Source organism: Thalia democratica, chromosome 6 (assembly GCF_965202585.1).
Source record: "Thalia democratica chromosome 6, ktThaDemo2.hap1.1, whole genome shotgun sequence".
NCBI lineage: Eukaryota > Metazoa > Chordata > Thaliacea > Salpida > Salpidae > Thalia > Thalia democratica.
In genome coordinates this window covers 10,027,484-10,045,844 of record NC_139170.1, presented here as the reverse complement: position 1 = coordinate 10,045,844, position 18,361 = coordinate 10,027,484, and the positions used below count along the sequence as shown (strand labels likewise).

At 24.6% G+C, this 18,361-nt stretch overlaps 1 protein-coding gene across 2 annotated transcripts in view; it reads right to left on the bottom strand.

Moving 5' to 3' along the window:
- LOC145839475 (unconventional myosin-If-like) overlaps window positions 1–9,152 on the bottom strand; it is a 29,933-nt gene extending 20,781 nt beyond the window's left edge. For both annotated transcript variants that reach the window (XM_082947048.1, XM_082947049.1), the window contains exons 1-7: window positions 9,082–9,152; window positions 8,017–8,152; window positions 7,368–7,457; window positions 6,224–6,379; window positions 3,613–3,729; window positions 1,544–1,703; window positions 44–166 (exon numbers count right to left, since the gene is read on the bottom strand). In XM_082947048.1, the coding sequence (XP_082803174.1) occupies window positions 44–166; window positions 1,544–1,703; window positions 3,613–3,729; window positions 6,224–6,379; window positions 7,368–7,457; window positions 8,017–8,151 (781 nt within the window). In that variant the 5' untranslated portion in view covers window position 8,152; window positions 9,082–9,152. The remainder of the gene's footprint in view (window positions 1–43; window positions 167–1,543; window positions 1,704–3,612; window positions 3,730–6,223; window positions 6,380–7,367; window positions 7,458–8,016; window positions 8,153–9,081) is intronic.
- Between the last annotated feature and the right edge of the window lie 9,209 nt (window positions 9,153–18,361).

Below are 18,361 nucleotides of genomic sequence, written 5' to 3'. Positions count from 1 at the left end.
CAAGGAAACCAACATTAGTTTACAAAAAATTAGTTTAACCAACCGATAACTTGCATGGCTTCTAATGTGTCCTGAAATTCGGCCTGATCATTTGTACCATCGACTGTATAACAACCACTCTGGTTCAGATAGTAGAAGTAATCCGGATTGGTAAGCCCTAGTGAGTCTGCACAAGAACAGTTTTTCAGAGTTATCATTTAGTATAGTACATCCAATAATTTTTTTATTAAAACGATGGTTTTTTTTTATAGATGTTAATTATAATACTCAGTTAAGCTTTGATTATCAATATAATACTTTCCGCTGAAGTTAAGTGGTCATGTTTTATGAACTGCCGTCGACTAGTATTTACAAAAAAAAATCCAAATATAAAAGGTGTAAGTAGAATATAGCCAGTAATTTTTTTTACTAGCCTTTTATCGCCTTAAAAGTTTTATACTTTCGTTTTAAAAGTAAAAAGTTGTGTATGGGACTAGTTTAGTACTTAAGGATTTTAAAATGTTCAACGGTTTATGTCAAGTTTTTAAAATATCATAGAACTTTAATCTATTGAACCTGTTTGATATGAAAACCTGTTTATACAACTTTAAAGTTAATGCAATTATTGTTTTTCTTCATGCACTTTTTACAACTAGTGAGTATATTTTATACTACCTCAAGTTTAAAAGTTGTTTGTCTAACATTGGATTTGAGTTTTAGGGTAAAAAGCGTATTTGTTCCCAGGTTTAAATGCGCACTCAGCTTGATGAGTTTGTATTGATGATGTAATACTTAAAAGTACTTAAGTGAGGTGAAAAGTAAATAAAAAACTATGTTAAAAATAAGCATATAGTTAATGATGTTTTTAAAACTTTAAAAATTGGCGGACTTTGTTGTATATTAATAATCGTTTAATTTTTTTTTTAATTACTTAGAATTTTATTTTCATTTCACAAGAAAATTAAATAACTTAAAGTCTTGTTTTTTTATACCTAAATTGCATTGACTAAAAAAGTTAAACATTTTATCTAGTTTTAAACAAACATTGATTATGTTAACAGAAAACTGTACGAATTTTTTCAAAAGTTAGAAATTTTATTATAAAAGTTGTTACTGAACTTAAAACAAAAATAAAAAACATGAAGTAGTGCTGTTTTTAATCGTAATTTTACATTTTAGGTTAGTCTTTAACTTTTAAAGTAAGAACATTTCTGTACTAGTTTTTGAACTTTTTAAACCTTGGTAACAATCTTTTTGAAAAAAGGACCAACATTTTCTCCTTTTTAGGCTGAGAGTATAACATTTCACAACTTGAATCGAAATATTTCATGACATTTTGTATTTTGTTCAAAAACTTTTTATTTAACTACCCACCTTTGGTCAAAATCCGCCCGATCAAAATCCACCCAATCAAATTTGAGAACCGGTTACCGATCGAGGGTAAGGGGTAACAGTGATAGTGAAAAAAAAGTAAACAGCAGTAATGCAAAAAATAAACAAACAAAAAAAATTGGGTGGATTTTGATCGGGTGGATTTTGATAGTGTAAAAACTTAACTACCCACCTTTGGTCTCCTGATCAGCAGTCATGATCTGGTAGAAGATGTGGAAGTTCCTCTCCTCCATGTTCTGCTGCACCACCCTCGACTTCTCCAGGAGGAAGTTGGAGATCTTCCCCCCGTCCGGCTCGCCTCCCCTGCTGAACTGAATCTCAAAATACTTGCCCTGGAAAAAAAAACTTTGTTGGAAATATTCTAAAATGTTTTGAACAACTTAGTGTAAATGTAACTGTAACAAAAAAATATCATTTTGTTTCAATGTTAAACTTATACTTATAAACTAATCATAATGTTTAAGTTGAAATAAAACTATAACTTAGTTATTGTTTTTTATTCTAATTAAAAGTTTTAAGCAAAATAGAATCTACCACATACACATAATATAACTCTTTTGAGCAAAATCATATGAAACAAAACTACGTACAAGTACTTTGTTACTAGTAAATAAATATTTTTATTTGAAGGATGACACAGTTGTTATAAACTTGATTTGACACATTTGTTTTATGACAAATAGTTTTTTTTTTACGTAGGAAATTTTGTCATCAATACTTGATGAAAGTTTTTATAACATTACTTTATACTTGATAAGCAAACTTATATATTTTTAAAACTCTTGTCGGTGTTACAATTAATAGTACAAGTTAAACACTACTTAATCAAATTTATACACAGTTTTTAAAGTTTAAATTTTTCTTGACTAAAAAACTCAATTTATCTACAAGAATATTTTAAGCAAAACATTAATTTCTAATGTTAAACATTGTTAACAACTTATTTATATTTAAGCATGACTTTATTAAAAAACTTTATAAACATTAAAAATTTTTTTTAAACTTTGTTGGGCGTTTTGAACTAAAAAATACAGATAATTTTGATAGATTATAAAAGTTAGAAAATAATGATTCGTGAATTGTATAAGTTATGTTATTTACATTTTTATGAGAAAACTTTTAGAATAATTGACGATAAATATATAAATACAGTTAACAACTAATATAAAAAGAGTACAATAACAGTTTAAAAGAACATAATTTATGCGAAACATTAGGAAAAGCTGTAGGATATCAGCATAATTGCTTTTGAAATCATTCAGGTGTAACGTTGATGGATCTTATTCAAACAAAATTTGCATTTCCAAATATAATTTTTGCTATTCTGCTAAAGCGGTCTACTTAGGCGGCTTTCAGTTAACACAACAAAAGTTAAGAAGTGTTTCAATGTAAAATAAACTGTTGTCAAGTTATCTTTTTGTTCTAAAGAATGATGATTTATATATAACAGATAATTGTAGGTATACATTTTAGCTCAGTTTGTTATTTAATTTGTTTAATTTGATATAATAATTCTTAAGTTATCTATATCTATTTGGTCTCAAGCCGTTTATGATTTCATTGATTGCGTTTTTTATTTCATTAAACTTTCTAATATGTATTGGTGCTAATTAGCTAATTATTGTCACTCAAATTATGCCAGTAAGACTAAAATACAAATTTAGTTAAGTTTTGAACTCTTATTAACTTAAAAAGTTTTGAAAATCTAGAAACAGAAAATCTGTAAAGTTTTTTTTTTTACCTGTAAGGTAGCGTGTAAAATGTTTGTAAGTTGTTTTTTATTACTTGAAAAACTTGTTAATTGAAAGTACAAGCAATATATGGTATCAAATTAAATTTAATGGATAGTTTTTTTTAATAAAATTCATTTATATATTTTAAAACATACACACGGTTTTTTAACGCCCGTTTACAAAACTTAATTTTTTAAAACAGCTTTAAGGGCTATAAAATTTAATTTTTTGTTTTTGTTCAGTCTTTAGTAATTTAGTAATTTTAAATGACAGTTTAATTCTATTTTTCGAACTAACAAAAAAAAATTATTTAAACAATTTTATTGTCAATATCTAGTATAACTAATACATATTTACATTGAAGTACAACTCAATTTTTCGAAAATAAATTCTGAAAAATCTGTATGTGTACTGTTTGAAATGTTAAGCACATGAATTGCACAAAAGCTTTAGAAAACAAAGCAAAGTTTAAGATCTTTTTTCTAGTTTTTATTGAAACAAAACTCACAAATCTGCTGCTGTTGTTGTTCCTGACCGTCTTGGCATTCCCGAACGCCTCCAGGAGCGGGTTGCTCTTCAGGATGATGTCCTTCACGTGCTGCACTCTGTCTCCCCCTCCTGATACCTGTACAACAAAATTATTTGTTTTAATAGTTATTGAAATTTTCAAAAATCATGATAATAAATGTGTCAAGACCTCCAGCCGTAATTACTGCAAACAAAACAGTCTAAAATTAAAAAATTGAGGTTTTTTTAGAAGTTTTTGTATTATAAAATTGATTAGTGTTAGTATAACAGTATTGGAGTTTGAGTTATTTGTTTGCAGAAAGTGTTTTAGTTATGTGTAAATTATAAACATATAACTTTAAAATATTATTTTTGGAAATGTTAAATTAAATACTTCAAATAGCAAAAAAAATAACTACTGAACTTTTTTTTCTAGAAAACATGTAGAACGATATTATTGGTACTTTTAAATACAATGAGTCGAAAACTTTTTGCTAAAATAAACTTAAAATATTAAATGGTTAAGTTTCGAAACAAATCTTTCATTTTACTTGTGCACATGAAAAAAAAAACTTTTAATAATTAGTAATAAACAGGTTATATATCACTTCAACTAATTTTACAAATACCAACAAGTAATTTTTAGGTTTATTTTTTATGTGACAGTATTGACTAAAACATTTTTAAAACAAAGTTCGCTTTATTTAAAGATATAAGTAGTTGTATAAAAAAACATTCAAGTACAAATATATCCGAATATTTTTTTAAGTTAACCTTTTTAAAGCAAAAAATAGTTATACCACTGAAAATAAAACGTCAATCTATGTTCAACAAATTACGACAGAGCAAATACTAATAAAACGTTTAAGTAAACAGTAGGTCACGATTGGTTTTATTGTTGATAAGTTTGAAAGAATTTTTTTTTTGTTTTTGACTGGGTACTTTATTTAAAAAAAATTAGATAACAATAAAAAATTATTAACAAATACAAAATACAAACTACTAGATTTTTTTTTTCTTATTTTATTGTTTACTAAAATATTATTGTTAATAAACTACTCAGTGAACAAATTTTGATTGGTTCAAAATGTGGTTGTGAGTTTAGAGTTTAACCTGTTTTATCAATAATGAAGAAATTTGATTTTAAAAAATAAAACCTAACAAAAAATGTTTAATAAATTCTAAATCTTACTATTTTACATCAAAATAGAATTCAAAAAAGTACCTTTAAATTAATTGCATTTCTAGTCAGTATAACTGGAAACTATTCCATAAATATGAAAATAATCGTAAACTTCTACTAAATAAGTAAATAGATTTTACTTTAAAAAAAAAAGTAATATTTAATACACATCAAAGTAATAATTAAGGATGTTTTTTAGAAAATAAATCAAAAATATATGAGCAAAAACCAATTATGATAAACTTAAACAATATGCTATAAACAACTTAAAAATAAAAACATTTAAGTGTGCTTTATCAAAAAATTTTAATGAATTTTATAAGAATGTATAAAAAAGATATTGAAGATAAAGTGCTAACTTGAACAAAAACTAAAAAATAAAAGGTGTTTTAATTTTGCACGTTTTATAAACTTGACATTGATGACATTATATCGTATTTATGACCTCACTATGCTCAACAGTTGTAGAGGTCAACAATACTGCTCAAATCGATAAAAATACGTATTTTTCCTTAACTTCCCTAAAAGCTGAGGTCACTTTTAATGCTATATACTGAGGACTAATAGAGTATTCATTAGCTGTATAACTGTTAACAGTTTTAGCTTTACTTACTATAAAGTTTTTACGGTTTTGAAATAAATTTTCTTTTTTTTTTTCGTTACAAAGGCTGTGATTTACACACTTATTTAATATGTTACTAATTATTTTGTTGCTTTTATTTACGGCCTACAGGACTGAAAAAAAGTATTCAATTATAACTTTAAGCTTCCCTTAAAAAGTTAAATTGCTGTTAAAGTATAGTATTAAAAGTTGCTTTTTTTATTGATACAGTGCTTCCTTGCTTATCCGGTCTTTACTTATCCGGACGGTTTCAGTCGAGAACAAGATTTATATAATTCAGCTAAAACCAATGTTTTACAACAAATAAATACCTAATTTAATTTATATAACTAAGACAGTAGCTTATAGTTACGTAATAGTTTTAACTTTTTTTAAACTAAATGTTAAATTAATTTTAAAATTTATGATAGTTTTTTTTGCTAATTTTTTATCTGTTTTACTTGATAGTTTTATTAAGAAAAAATAAAAAATTCGTACGGAAAATTGAGTAGACGTTTTATTGTATTGCAATGCATTAGTATAAAAGAGTTAAATTATTTAAAAAAATTCTCTTTATCCGGCCGTAGTTACAAAAAAGCTTGCTCAACATGGCCAGATAAGTGAGAAAGCACTGTGTATACAAAAAACAACACTTATTCAATTTTCAAAACTTGTTTTATTTATCATAATTTTTTAAAGTTTGTTGTACTTGATTCAATAATGTATACGTCCATCATTACAATACTTCTTCAGTATTGAGGGTTGCATGTTTACTTTTCAAATAATTACAAATATCTAGCATCACACAGTAAAACAATGAAAGCTTACTTTCGAAATGTAGCCCATGATGAACTTGGCAGCCACGGTCTTGCCGGCCCCGCTTTCCCCCGATATTATGACGCAGTGGTTCTCGCTGTCTATCAGCATGTTTCTGTACATGTCGTCGGCGAGCGCGTATATGTGGGGAGGGTTCTCGTACGATGACTGTTTGTATATTTATTAAAGTTTTATAGAAAGCTAAATACAGAATGAACTACACTTTGTAGTTACTTGAAAATAAAAAGTAATATTAGTGTAAGAGTAATATCAAAGATTTAACTTTTTTGTGTTGCAAACTATATTATTTTTAAAGAAGTGTAAAAATAGTAGCAAAATTTACTCTAAATAAACTTTGAAGTGTATTTTAGAAAACAAGCGTGAGTAGAGTAGACAAAACTAATAAACACTTTTACTTTAAATTTTTGTTTAGAGAGATTGCAAAACAAAGTTTAAAACATGAGAGGTTTTGTTGTGTCAAGAAAATTTATTTAGAATAACTCTTGCTGGTTATAGTTTACAAAAGAATTGTTTATCTTGTAAATAACTGGAAAATATAGTTTTTTAGTAATGCTTTAAATAGCAACAAACCAGTTTTTCAAATATTTTTTTATTTACATAAATATCTTAAAACTCACACAGTAGGTCATTATAAAACGAAACAAGTTTTAATAGAAGTAGGTAAATTCTTTAACTTAAGTGTTAGTATATGGTAAAAATCTTTATGATGCAATTTTATTGTGACATATTATTTTAACTTTTGTACTGTATTTATTATTAAAAAAAGGTTTGTTTACATTTATTTAAAACTAGAATTAAGTATTATGACACAATATAAAGAAACAAAAAATTTTTGGAAAACTAATAATTAAAAAATTTAAATTTTTTAAAACTATCTAGTAAATAAATGTTTATGTACATTTATGTCAATATCTATATAAAAAAACTTTTGTTTTGACATATACTACACTAATTACAAACGCTTTAAACACAATAACCAGTAGTAGGAAATTAAAGTTATAAGAAAAAAATAAAATATACGCTAATTTGATGAAAAAATAGCTTTTATTAGTTATTAATATACTTTACTAAATAAAACCATGTTAGTTAGTCGGTAAAACATTCACTATAATTAACTTTTAAAATAAAAACTTACAGCGCCTTGGTACATATCGATTTCCTTGTCTGTGAAATACGTCATCTGCTTGAAAGGATTCACTGAAACCAACACAGGCCCGATGTAAGTCTGTAAAGTGTCAATTACTTAACAAAACAGTTTGTTCATTTTACTTAGTCGTTTGCAAAACTTTCAAAAGTTTTAAAATGCTAGAGTATTGTGTACACTTGACACTTGAGCAAGTTGATTGATTTTACAAAAATATCAAGATGCATTGCACATTTATTGACTTATAACTTAACTTCTGTGCAGTTTTTTTTTTTTGCAAACTCAAAGAAACAATGTCTGAAAGTACCAATTTTTGCAGGTAGTCTTAAAGCAACAATTTTAACTATGAGTGTTTTTAAGAGTACATGTAAAATATTTGACATATGTACTAGCTATACGAGAAGCTCAGTTCGAGTTTTATTTAAGCTTAAGGAGTTTAATTTATCAATAAAACCTTGTTTAAACATTTAGTATACAAGTTATACAAGTATATGATAAAAAGTATTTAATAGAAACAAATAAAGCAAAACTTTTTACCATTTTAGATTTTGGTTTTATAAAAATTAAAAAGTCTGCTATAAAATTCTAACAGTAATAAGTTAGCCTTTGGTTATAAATTATTTTGTAAAGTAAAGCTAACAAAAATTTGGTCGTCCATGTATCTCTTCTTCAAGTTGGACACAATGTCACTGTCGTTAATTTTGGTCAACAGGACCATATCGTCCAGACCCGAAGTCTTGACATTGTTACTCTGCCAATGATGCTTCGACGTCATGCTAGAAAAAATGTTTTAGTGAACTTAAAAAAGTTAACTTGAACTGAATAACAAAAGTGTGGTTTTCTTTATTTTAAATTTTTCGAACAAATTAAATATTAAACAAAATAATCTGTAAGTAAGTTGCAAAAATGCGGTTTTTATAAATCTAATAAAAATTCATAAATAACCTTATGAACAAAAGTATTTATTTATCTACATCTTTGTATAAATTAACTTGTTATTAAATCTATACAGTCCTGAAATAGCGAGTAAAAAAATCTATACATTTAATTATTTTTTACATTATAAGTACTTAACTTCATTAAATTACTTTGTTATTGTTTGTAATATTATAGCTTATAACAAAATCGTTGATTCAATACTAATAAAGTTATGTTAAAACATTATAAACAATTTTTTTTTTAAACTAATATACATAATTAAAACTAGCAATAATTTTACTACATTAAAGTATTTGTCTTGTGGTGTTTATAATAATAAAGTGACATTCAGCCTTTGAAACTACTCTTACCTGTACTTTATTTATTGAATAGTTAATTCGAATAATTGAGAAAAGTGCTACGTTTATATTTTGTTGTGTTTTTATATTTATCAACTTAAAAATATACTATTCTAAAAAATAGAGCTTTGTTAAAGAAGCCAACTACATATTTGTTTCAAATACAAGCCTTAACAGTTTTTGAGTTTTTGGTATTTATGTACCCTTAAAAAAATGCACTGCAATAAAGAATTAATTTTAAACAAAACTCCTTTATTTGTAAACCATAACAAGCTTAAAGTAATCGATAGAGTATTATTTTTATGTAAAATTTAGGTTCGCGATTTTTTTTAAACCTGAAACTCTGAAGTACATCATCTATCAATTAAACACAAACAAAACAAAATTTTAATATTATTTGACTGTTAAGCTTATAACATTTTACTCACTTATTTTAGCAGTTCGTTGAATTGTGCTTATAAACAAGTGTTCTTCTTCTTATTTTATCCCTTAATTTTCTGAGTAGAAAAAAAAGTTATAAACTATTAGTAACTTGATTAATTTAGCTTGATTTAGTTCTTTTTTATTTTAACTTCATTAGTAATTTGTTACACGTTTTATGTATATTTTTATAAAATAAAAAGCTTATTTTTAATTAGTAAAGATAATGTAATTTCTTTGTCTACAGAGGTAAAATAAACACTAATTATTAAATAAAAAATACTTAACAGCAAATTAGTACTACTTGTGACTAGCTTATCTACAAGTTTTATAGTGTAAAGTTTATTTTTATTGTTTTAAAGTTTTAAACACCAAATAATTTAATTTTAAATATTGTGTAATAAATTATTTTTTTAGAGGGTTTACGTACTACTAGTATTAAATTACTTGTAAATTTTGAAATTTTTTATTGTTATATTATTTATAACAAAAATGTTTACTCCAATTAAAAAGTTTAATATAAGTTGTAAAAATAGTTCAACAATGAAACTTATTTGTTTTAAATAAAAAATATGTATAAAAGTAAATAATTTAGAGATTGGTGGCAAACTTTGAAAATCAAAAGTTTTATATAATTTATTTACATGATTGCCACTCGTTTTTTAAAAAAATTTTCCAGGTTTTCCAAATTTCTTCCAGGTTTTAAAAAGTACATATTTTTGGGTCTATTTTTAGTTTACAGTTAAGTTTAAGGTAAGAAACTGTGTTAAATAGTATAAAAACATTAAAACATGTTTTTTGTTAAAAAATTTTTGATGACGACCAAAAAATTTTTTTTTATTATAGATTTTTTGAGTCAAATAAAAACTTTACAACTGAACATGTGAAAATTGTTAAAGTTCCAGGTTTTTTTAGTGATTTTCGTTCAAAATTCTAGGTTTTTATCAAAATTTTTCAAATAACAGATTTTTCCATTTTTTTTGCTTAAACTGTCAAATTTCAGGTTTTTCCAGGTAAAGTGACAACCCTGTCTTTAGCAAATAAATGTTAATCTTAAACAATTTAACTTTTTCGCTCTATTTTAGCTTACTTTATTTGTTTAAATTTTACGATAAAAACTCTTAAAACAACTAAAAAACAATAGTTTTATTTGCTTAAAACCATAACCCACAAAAAATTTTTGTACAAATATACTAAGCAAATTTTATTACTAAATTGCTATTTACTAAAACTTAGTGTTTAAAGTTAAAGCATTCTATTAATTTTGTTTGCTTCACCACTGAGACATATCATTAAGTACAACTAAAGTACTTTAAAGAATTACACATTAATATATTAGTATTGTGACAAAGTAAAGTTGAGCTTGAAAGTTGTTCAACTTAACATAGTCTGAAAGTATTGATTTAATTTGATTTTTAGACTACAATAGTTTTTAGTTTAAGTAACAATTAAAAAAGAAACTATTTTTTTATAAAAAAAGCATCCATGGCTATCCTTATAATAGGAAATATATATGAGGTCGTAATTAAATGAATGATAGCTTTATCAACCATTTTTTTGCAAAGTATTAACTAAAACTCTATTCTTTACAAATATTCTATTTTTATGTTAAGAAAAATACTGTTAGCCTTAATTTACAAGAAATGCAATCAAAATAGTAATGTTGGCAAAAAGTTATAACAAAACATGTTCTCTCAAGAACCTTTCCCACTAAAATATGTTTAGTTATTTAAAAGTTTAAATTTTTTATGCTAATTAAACTTAAAAACAGTAAAAGTGTTCTCTTTTTTTGTACGTTTCCCCTAAGATTTAGAATAAAATAAAAATCAATTAAATGGCAAACTAAAATACGAAGAAATTAAAAATTACCTGCCAAAAGGCTCGATTTAAAAATCAACTTATTTTTTAAATTTTTTATTGAAATATTTTTCCAATTTTGTTGGACTAAGTAAAATTTAGATTACAAATTTGTTTTTATAAACTTATATTTTTACTTAACAGTTTAGTGTGCACAGATATTTTTATTCAATTGTCTATTATGCAGAGAATTTAAAGATTAAAAGAATCAGTGACTTACTACTGTTCATCTTTATCTTTCAATAGTGTTTTTACTTAATATTATGACAGTTTTCTCCTCATTGAATTAAGGTTAATTGTATCAATCAATGTTTGCTTTTAAAATTTTTATGCAGGATATAATATTTAAAAAACAACATAAAATGTATTTGTAATAAACAGTGCAGGAGAGGCACTCTAGTAGATTAATACATTAGTATACAAAAGCCTTCTTAATGATTTAAAAAGACTAAATCTTAACTTTGTTCATACAAAAACTTAAAACTAACAGCTAAAGCTACTGCAGTCTGTTGTAGTTGATAAAAACTAAACACAACAATGAGTTAATGAAAAGTTGTATTTTTAAAAGAACTAATAGAACTACAAAATGTTCTGTTTTTTTTTTTGTATCACTTGATTAAGTTAAATTCAAAAAACAATATAACAATAATTATTTTGTAAAAAAATCTTTGAATTCCTAAAAAAACATATTTGTTAATAACAGGGTTGCCAAATGTTTTTGGCGAATTTATCCAGGTTTTTAAAAGTACACACTTTTGGTTCTGTTTTTAGTTTAAAGTTAGGTTTAAGGTAAGAAACTAAGAAACTGTGTATAAAAATTTGAAAAGATACTGTAAAGCTACACTAAATGTGTTTTTCAATAAAAATATTTTTGATAACAAAAAAAAAATTAATCTATATGATAGATTTTTTGTGTCAAATCGAAATTTTACTACTGAACATGTTAAAATTATTAAAAATTTCAAGTTTTTTAGAGATTTTTTTGCTTTTCCAGTTATTTATCCTAAATTGTCAAATTCCAAGTTTTTTTTGCAACCCTGTAATAAGTTTCTTTGAAAGCTTATAACAATTTCATATTTTCCTAAAAAATCTATTTTACCAGCTACTTCAACAAGGACTAATTACTTAGCCCTTTAAAGGAAGCTTGGTAGTATATTGAACATAAAAAAATACATAATCTTTAAATTTAAATTTTGAGTTCAAAACTCAACTGTTTTACTTTAAAAGAATAAATTTAATGTTAGAGTAATTCTTTAAAATACTATCATAAACAATAATATATGTAATTAGTTACTGGTCTAGCTTTGACCAAAAAATTAAAATTTCTGTTTCTAGTAATTAAAAAAAATATTCAGGAAAAACCTTTTTTTCAATTACTATTGTCTACTGAATGTCAAAGGAAACCTGGGATTGGAACCCTTTATAAATGAAGTTTATGTGGTAAACGACTCAAAAACCGAAAGGTTCATTTGTACACCAGGTCTTCAGACAAAACTTTTCTAGCTAGTTTTTTTATCGTTCAATAAAAAACGTATATGCAAAATTATTACTGGATATTAACAATTTCAATATTTATTTATGTTTATAGAACTAACAAACAATATAACAGAAATAATAATTCCCTATTTAGGACACTTTGCATATAATTTTTTTATAGTTTTTAATTATCAAAAGCAAGTTTAATGTAATGATAACTTTTTTCTTTTTAGTGTACTACTTATAATATTGTACATTATCAAACTAAGTTAATGTAAAAACTTTTTTCAAATATAAAAAAACATATAAACTAAAACATTTAATGTTTCTGTAATAAACATATTGTAAAGTTTATTAAAAATTAACTGTACTTCTTCAACTTCTTGTAACAAAGTTTAAAACTGTTTTTTTATCTAAAACAAATTAAAAAAACACTTTAATGCATTTAAGTATGTTAAATTTTAAACTTACTAATATTGTAACTAAATTTTAAGCAAAAGTTTTTAATAAAAAAGCTTTAAAATATGAAAAAAAAAATCAAAGCAGGGTTGCCATTGACTTTTGACAAATTTTCTCCAGGTTTTCAAAATTTGTTCAAGGTTTTTTAAATTACTTGTGTTTGGGTCTATTTTTAGTTTGAAATTAAGTTTAAGGTAAAAAACTGAATTAAAGAGTATAAAAATATCGACTAGATACTGTAAAGCTGCTTCAAATATGTTGAAAAATAATTTGATGATGACAAAAAAAAATATCTATTTGGTAGATTTTTAGTGTCAAATCAAAATTTTTTTACTTAACATGTGAAAATTGTTTAAAATTCCAAGATTTTCTGGGTTATTTTCAAAATTTCTCAAGTTCCAGGTTTTTTTTTGCCTAAATTGTCAAATTCAAAGTTTTTAACCAGGTTTCAGGTTTCCAGGTAAAGTGGCACCCCTGTCTAAGATAATAACTTCATATCTAATAAATTTAAAATGTTGTAAATCTAAAAACAATTATTTATACAATAAGATGGTCGACCTCAAACTTAAGAAATGTTAGTTTTGCTATAATGCTATTGCATCAGTATGTTGTACTTCACTACAAAAACTACATTATAAGATGAAAACCAACAAAAATAAATTTCTTAAATTGTTAAAAGCGATTATTATTAAAACAAAACATAAAACAATAAGCTTTAAAGCAAAATATTTCAATTTAAACTTGTTTCAATATGAGCATCTAAAACAAAGAAATAAAAACTTTCAATGCAAACATGCTGAGTGTAAAGAAGGTGTTTCCTCATTGAGCTTCTCTCACATTTTCATAACAAATGCTTGCTTTCCTTTGCAACAAAATGGCTTTTTTGAGTTTGTGTTTTATAGCCTGGGGCAATTTTTATTTTTTCAATCAAAGAAACATAAATATGTATACATTTATAAAATATGAATTAAAAATACTCTAAACTGTACATTATTATACTTTAAATAATAAACAACTTTATTTAGATACGTACCGTACAATATTAAAATGAAAGTAAAGAAGTTTTAGTTTTTTTAAATTGATTAATATGACTTAACCTAAGTCACTTAAGTTAAAGCTTTAGAAGAGGTACAAAGAATTAAAAATAAAATTATAATTGGCAATATAATATAGAAAGTAATTGATGCTTAATATACAAACAAGAAATTACATCTTAAAATATATATCTATCAAGTAAAGTTCCAAAGCTTACGATTTTTTTTTGATTTCTAGTACATATTTTTATATATATTCTCAATTTTATACCTTTATAGAAAAACCATCTATACCTTTATTGAAACTTCAGTGCAATTTTTATAATAGCATACATTTAACAGTTTGGCTCCTTAGTTTGTGTGTTTATGAAATTTCTACATACTGACTGTAGTATTTCACAAGAAAAAATCATCAAGGGATTCTTTCTACTGTCAGGTAAGGTAATTATCCAGGTTCAACATTTTTAGAAGCTGTACAAACTAGATCACTAGAAAATAAACTCTGTGCACACCATGAAAATTGCTGATCTAAGTCACCATCATATAGCATAGTTACCACATTTTTATGAGAAAGTAGCAGCTCAAATACTCGAGTATTAAATTTTAATTTTTAAGAAACAATTGTTTATTCAGCTGTCGAGATTTTATCAAAACAAATTCTGGAGTTTTCTCAACTTTGCCACAAACAAATCTGTTACAGCTTTAACATTTCTTGTTGGACAGTATTCAAAAAAGTTAAAATCAAAAAAATACAATTTATACTCTTGTAAACAAAATTAAAGTTATTGATGTTATTTTATCAACTTGTGTGTTTTGAATTTAGATTGTCCTACCTCTATCACAGTAGTTTAAGAGCAAAAATATAAGCATGGTTCTTATACTTTGAGATTAGAAAAACTTGTGTTGTAAATGCAATGGTTCATTTTACTTATAATGTCATGAGTCTAATCTTGAAGAATTACAAAAAAAGTACAACTTTAGTACCTATAGATTTAACGAAGTTTTGTTCATAGTGCCCCTGATTTGAAAAAAACTTTACATTTGGCTACTAAGTGGTAGGAAAAAATTTGTTTCGAAATATTCTATATAAAAAATTTGCTTAAAAAAAATATCGAAATTTTTGCCAGTTGAAAAAATAAACACAAAAGACTTTAAGAGCCATTAGTTTAACATTTAATATAAGTTTTTATCTGTTATGTACTACATAAAACAGCATTATACCAAGTTGAGTCGTAAAAAAATTAGCAATCCTACAACTATTAATTATCAGTTCAAACATACATGACTGACACTATAAAACTAGTTAAGCAGATAAAACATCACAATGATTTTTTGTACATAAAACAAAATCAGCTAACTTGGTTGTAGGTGAAAACCTAAGGCTGAGCTTCCGCCTTATTAGGAATGCATATTAGTTGTGTAACTGACACTTTTTTATAGCAGAGATTAAGAACTTGTTTTATAAAAAAAATATTTATATCATTTATTTTTGGAATCTATATAGTTTAAACATCTTAAAGCAAAAAAACTTGAAATCTTGAATTTTGTAGTTTGTAAGCAAAAAATAATAATTCCTTAAGTTCTATTACCATACCTTACTGTCTACTTATTATTTTTTCTGATTTTTTATATTTTAACAAATTACAACAAACAGGGTCCGCGATGTAATTTAATAGAAAAATAAAATTACTCAAAGAGGGTAATAGTGACAACAAAAAAGATAAAAATTAAAATTAACAATAAGAAAAAAAATCAACTCGTGTAAAAGTGTTTCGTTCAAAAGTGACCCTTTTTGCAAAAGTGTCTTTGTGTAAAAGTGACCCCTCGTGCAAAATTGACGTCGTGCCAAAGTGTCGTCACGCAAAAGTGTTCCTTTGTGCATATTAGACTCCTACCTACAATTTACACTTATGCTGTTTTTTTTAAAGCTTAATAGAAAATATTTAATTTCAACCTTAGTTTAATACTTATTGCAAGTTTATCGTTTCAGTTCATTTTTGAATTACTTGTTAATAAAACATATAATACTTGTTAGTAATGTAAACTCAATTTTTTTTTCTCCAAATAACTATCAAGTTATTAGCAATAATGACAGTTTACCTCTAGATGAAGATATTTTAAGTACATTTTATTATAAAGAAAACAAAATTAATGATGTTTGGTTGAACTTCCTAATTAAACTAGCTAAGTTAAAATATATTTGTTTGCTACAAAACTTATACTTATACTAGTCTTTTGGGTTTTACAGAAGTAATTGTTTAAGTTTTTGTAGATATTGGATCCAGATATTATTTACCCAATATATTATAACAGATCTGAACATGTTTTTGATACATAAGAAATCTTCCTTTGATCTTAATAAAGTCATAATTAAAACTTCAAATTTATTAAAAATTTATTTCGTAGAAAAAATATTTGTGCAGTTATTTATTTTTATCGGATTAAAAATAACTTTAAATTTATGAGTTTTTTAGTAAAATCAATTTACTGTTAGCTCTCATATATTGTTTATTGAACGATAAAAAAAGCGCTCAAAAAGTTTGGTCTAAGGACCTGGTGTACGAAAAAACCTTTTGGTTATCAAGTCATACACCACATGCTTGAACAGTTTCTTACAAGCTAAAAACTAAGAGTCTTTAAATCAAATTATTAAACCTGAAAAAAAAGCAATCAATAAAATGAACGAATAGAAATAAAAATTTAACCAAAATTAACTAAGTTATGTGTTTACTTTAAAAAGTTTTATTCATAATGTACTAAAAAATTTGTTTAAAAAGATAAAACTGAAAGAGCAGTCTAATCTTAAAACTCAAAACAATAAACATAGAAGTAAATAAAATTTCTAGATTTATAAAATAACTAAAACTTAACTTATTCAAGGAGATAAACAATACTAATAGCAGACATGAAAATACTTGAAAAATAGATCATTTATTTTTATATTTAATTAAATATTTTTAAATAAGGTAAAATTGTAAAAAATTGAATTACTTATTTTATTTTATAAAATTATTTTATGTTAAAATTTTAACTTTTTCTTTTAAAATGTTTGAAGTACTCAAAGAAGTTAATATTTGAATAATAAAAAATAATAATATGTAGTACAAAATTTTTGTTATTTTATAAAGAAGTGAAGTTGACCTAAACTCAATCTAAGTTTTATAAATAATAATATAAAAATAATACTGTAACATATATACACTATGCACTTAGTGAGAAAAAAATTAAAAAATGAAGCAATAGCAATGAATAATAATAACAACAAATTTTTTCTTCTATTAAGAGTTTTTTATTAAGTTTTCTTCTGATCACTTTTCTAAGTCCAAAAATGTAACTATAAAGAAGAAAATAACCTTTGCAAACATAAAAAAAGAGATCTTTTTAGGTTTTATCAGAAAAAAAAGATTAATTGATTATAAGTTGAGTTGAGATAGTAATCTCAGCTTACCATTTATTTATATACTTATCTCTCTGTTTAAAAGTACACCTATCACTTAATTTTTATATTGGCATACTAGAGAAATAAATAAATATATAAAAAGAAATTTGTAAAAAAAGTAGTCTTAATAAATATTCTAGAGAATAGCCAGATAAAAAATGCTGTGATTTAGACTAAGCCACTGTTACTGTAACCAAACAAATCTATTTTTGAACTAATTTTTTTGTAATAGACGATAATTATTTTTAACTCCCTAAACAAAAGTAAATAAACAAGTAGCAATGATCACTTACGACCTTGATAATCACTAATTAATTATTAGTTTTTAAGTTCATCCTGGAACTTTCCAAAATGACTTTGATTTTTATACATAATGGTAGCTCAGTCCATAATTTATTACCCTGGTAAGCTAGCAATTTGTGACCACTCATGTTGTTGAATCTAGGTAGTAAATAATTTGTTTCTGAAGACCTCGTATGATAATTATGATTATTTTTAACACTTTTAAAGTAATAACTAAAGCTAGCTGGTAACAAATTGTTGTTAAACTTAAACATAAAAAGACCTTATTCATATAAATACAGATTTTCAAGTTTTTTTTTCGGTTTTTAATTTTTAAACACTATCATCATATTTCTTATAATGTATGCATCTAAGTGCTCTGTTTATACGAACATTCTTATCATTTGTACATTTTTTATTTGATTTTCCCCAACACAACAAACTATACCTTACATTGCTCATAAACAATGAATTAAAGATTAAATATAATGTTTTTTCATTTGAGAAATGTCTTGTGTCTTGATTTACATATATATATATCGTAAGTGTAAAGGGTAATAATTTATATAATACACCTAGTGTTTTTTATAATTTTGTTTTTATAGTTTCTACATGTTCTCACCAATTTAAATTTCTGTCTATAAACAATTTCAAATATTTATAACTATTTTCTTTTATAATTGTTTAACCTATTTATAGTTGTTTTAAAGCATTTTATTAAATTGTCCTGTCCTGGACAAG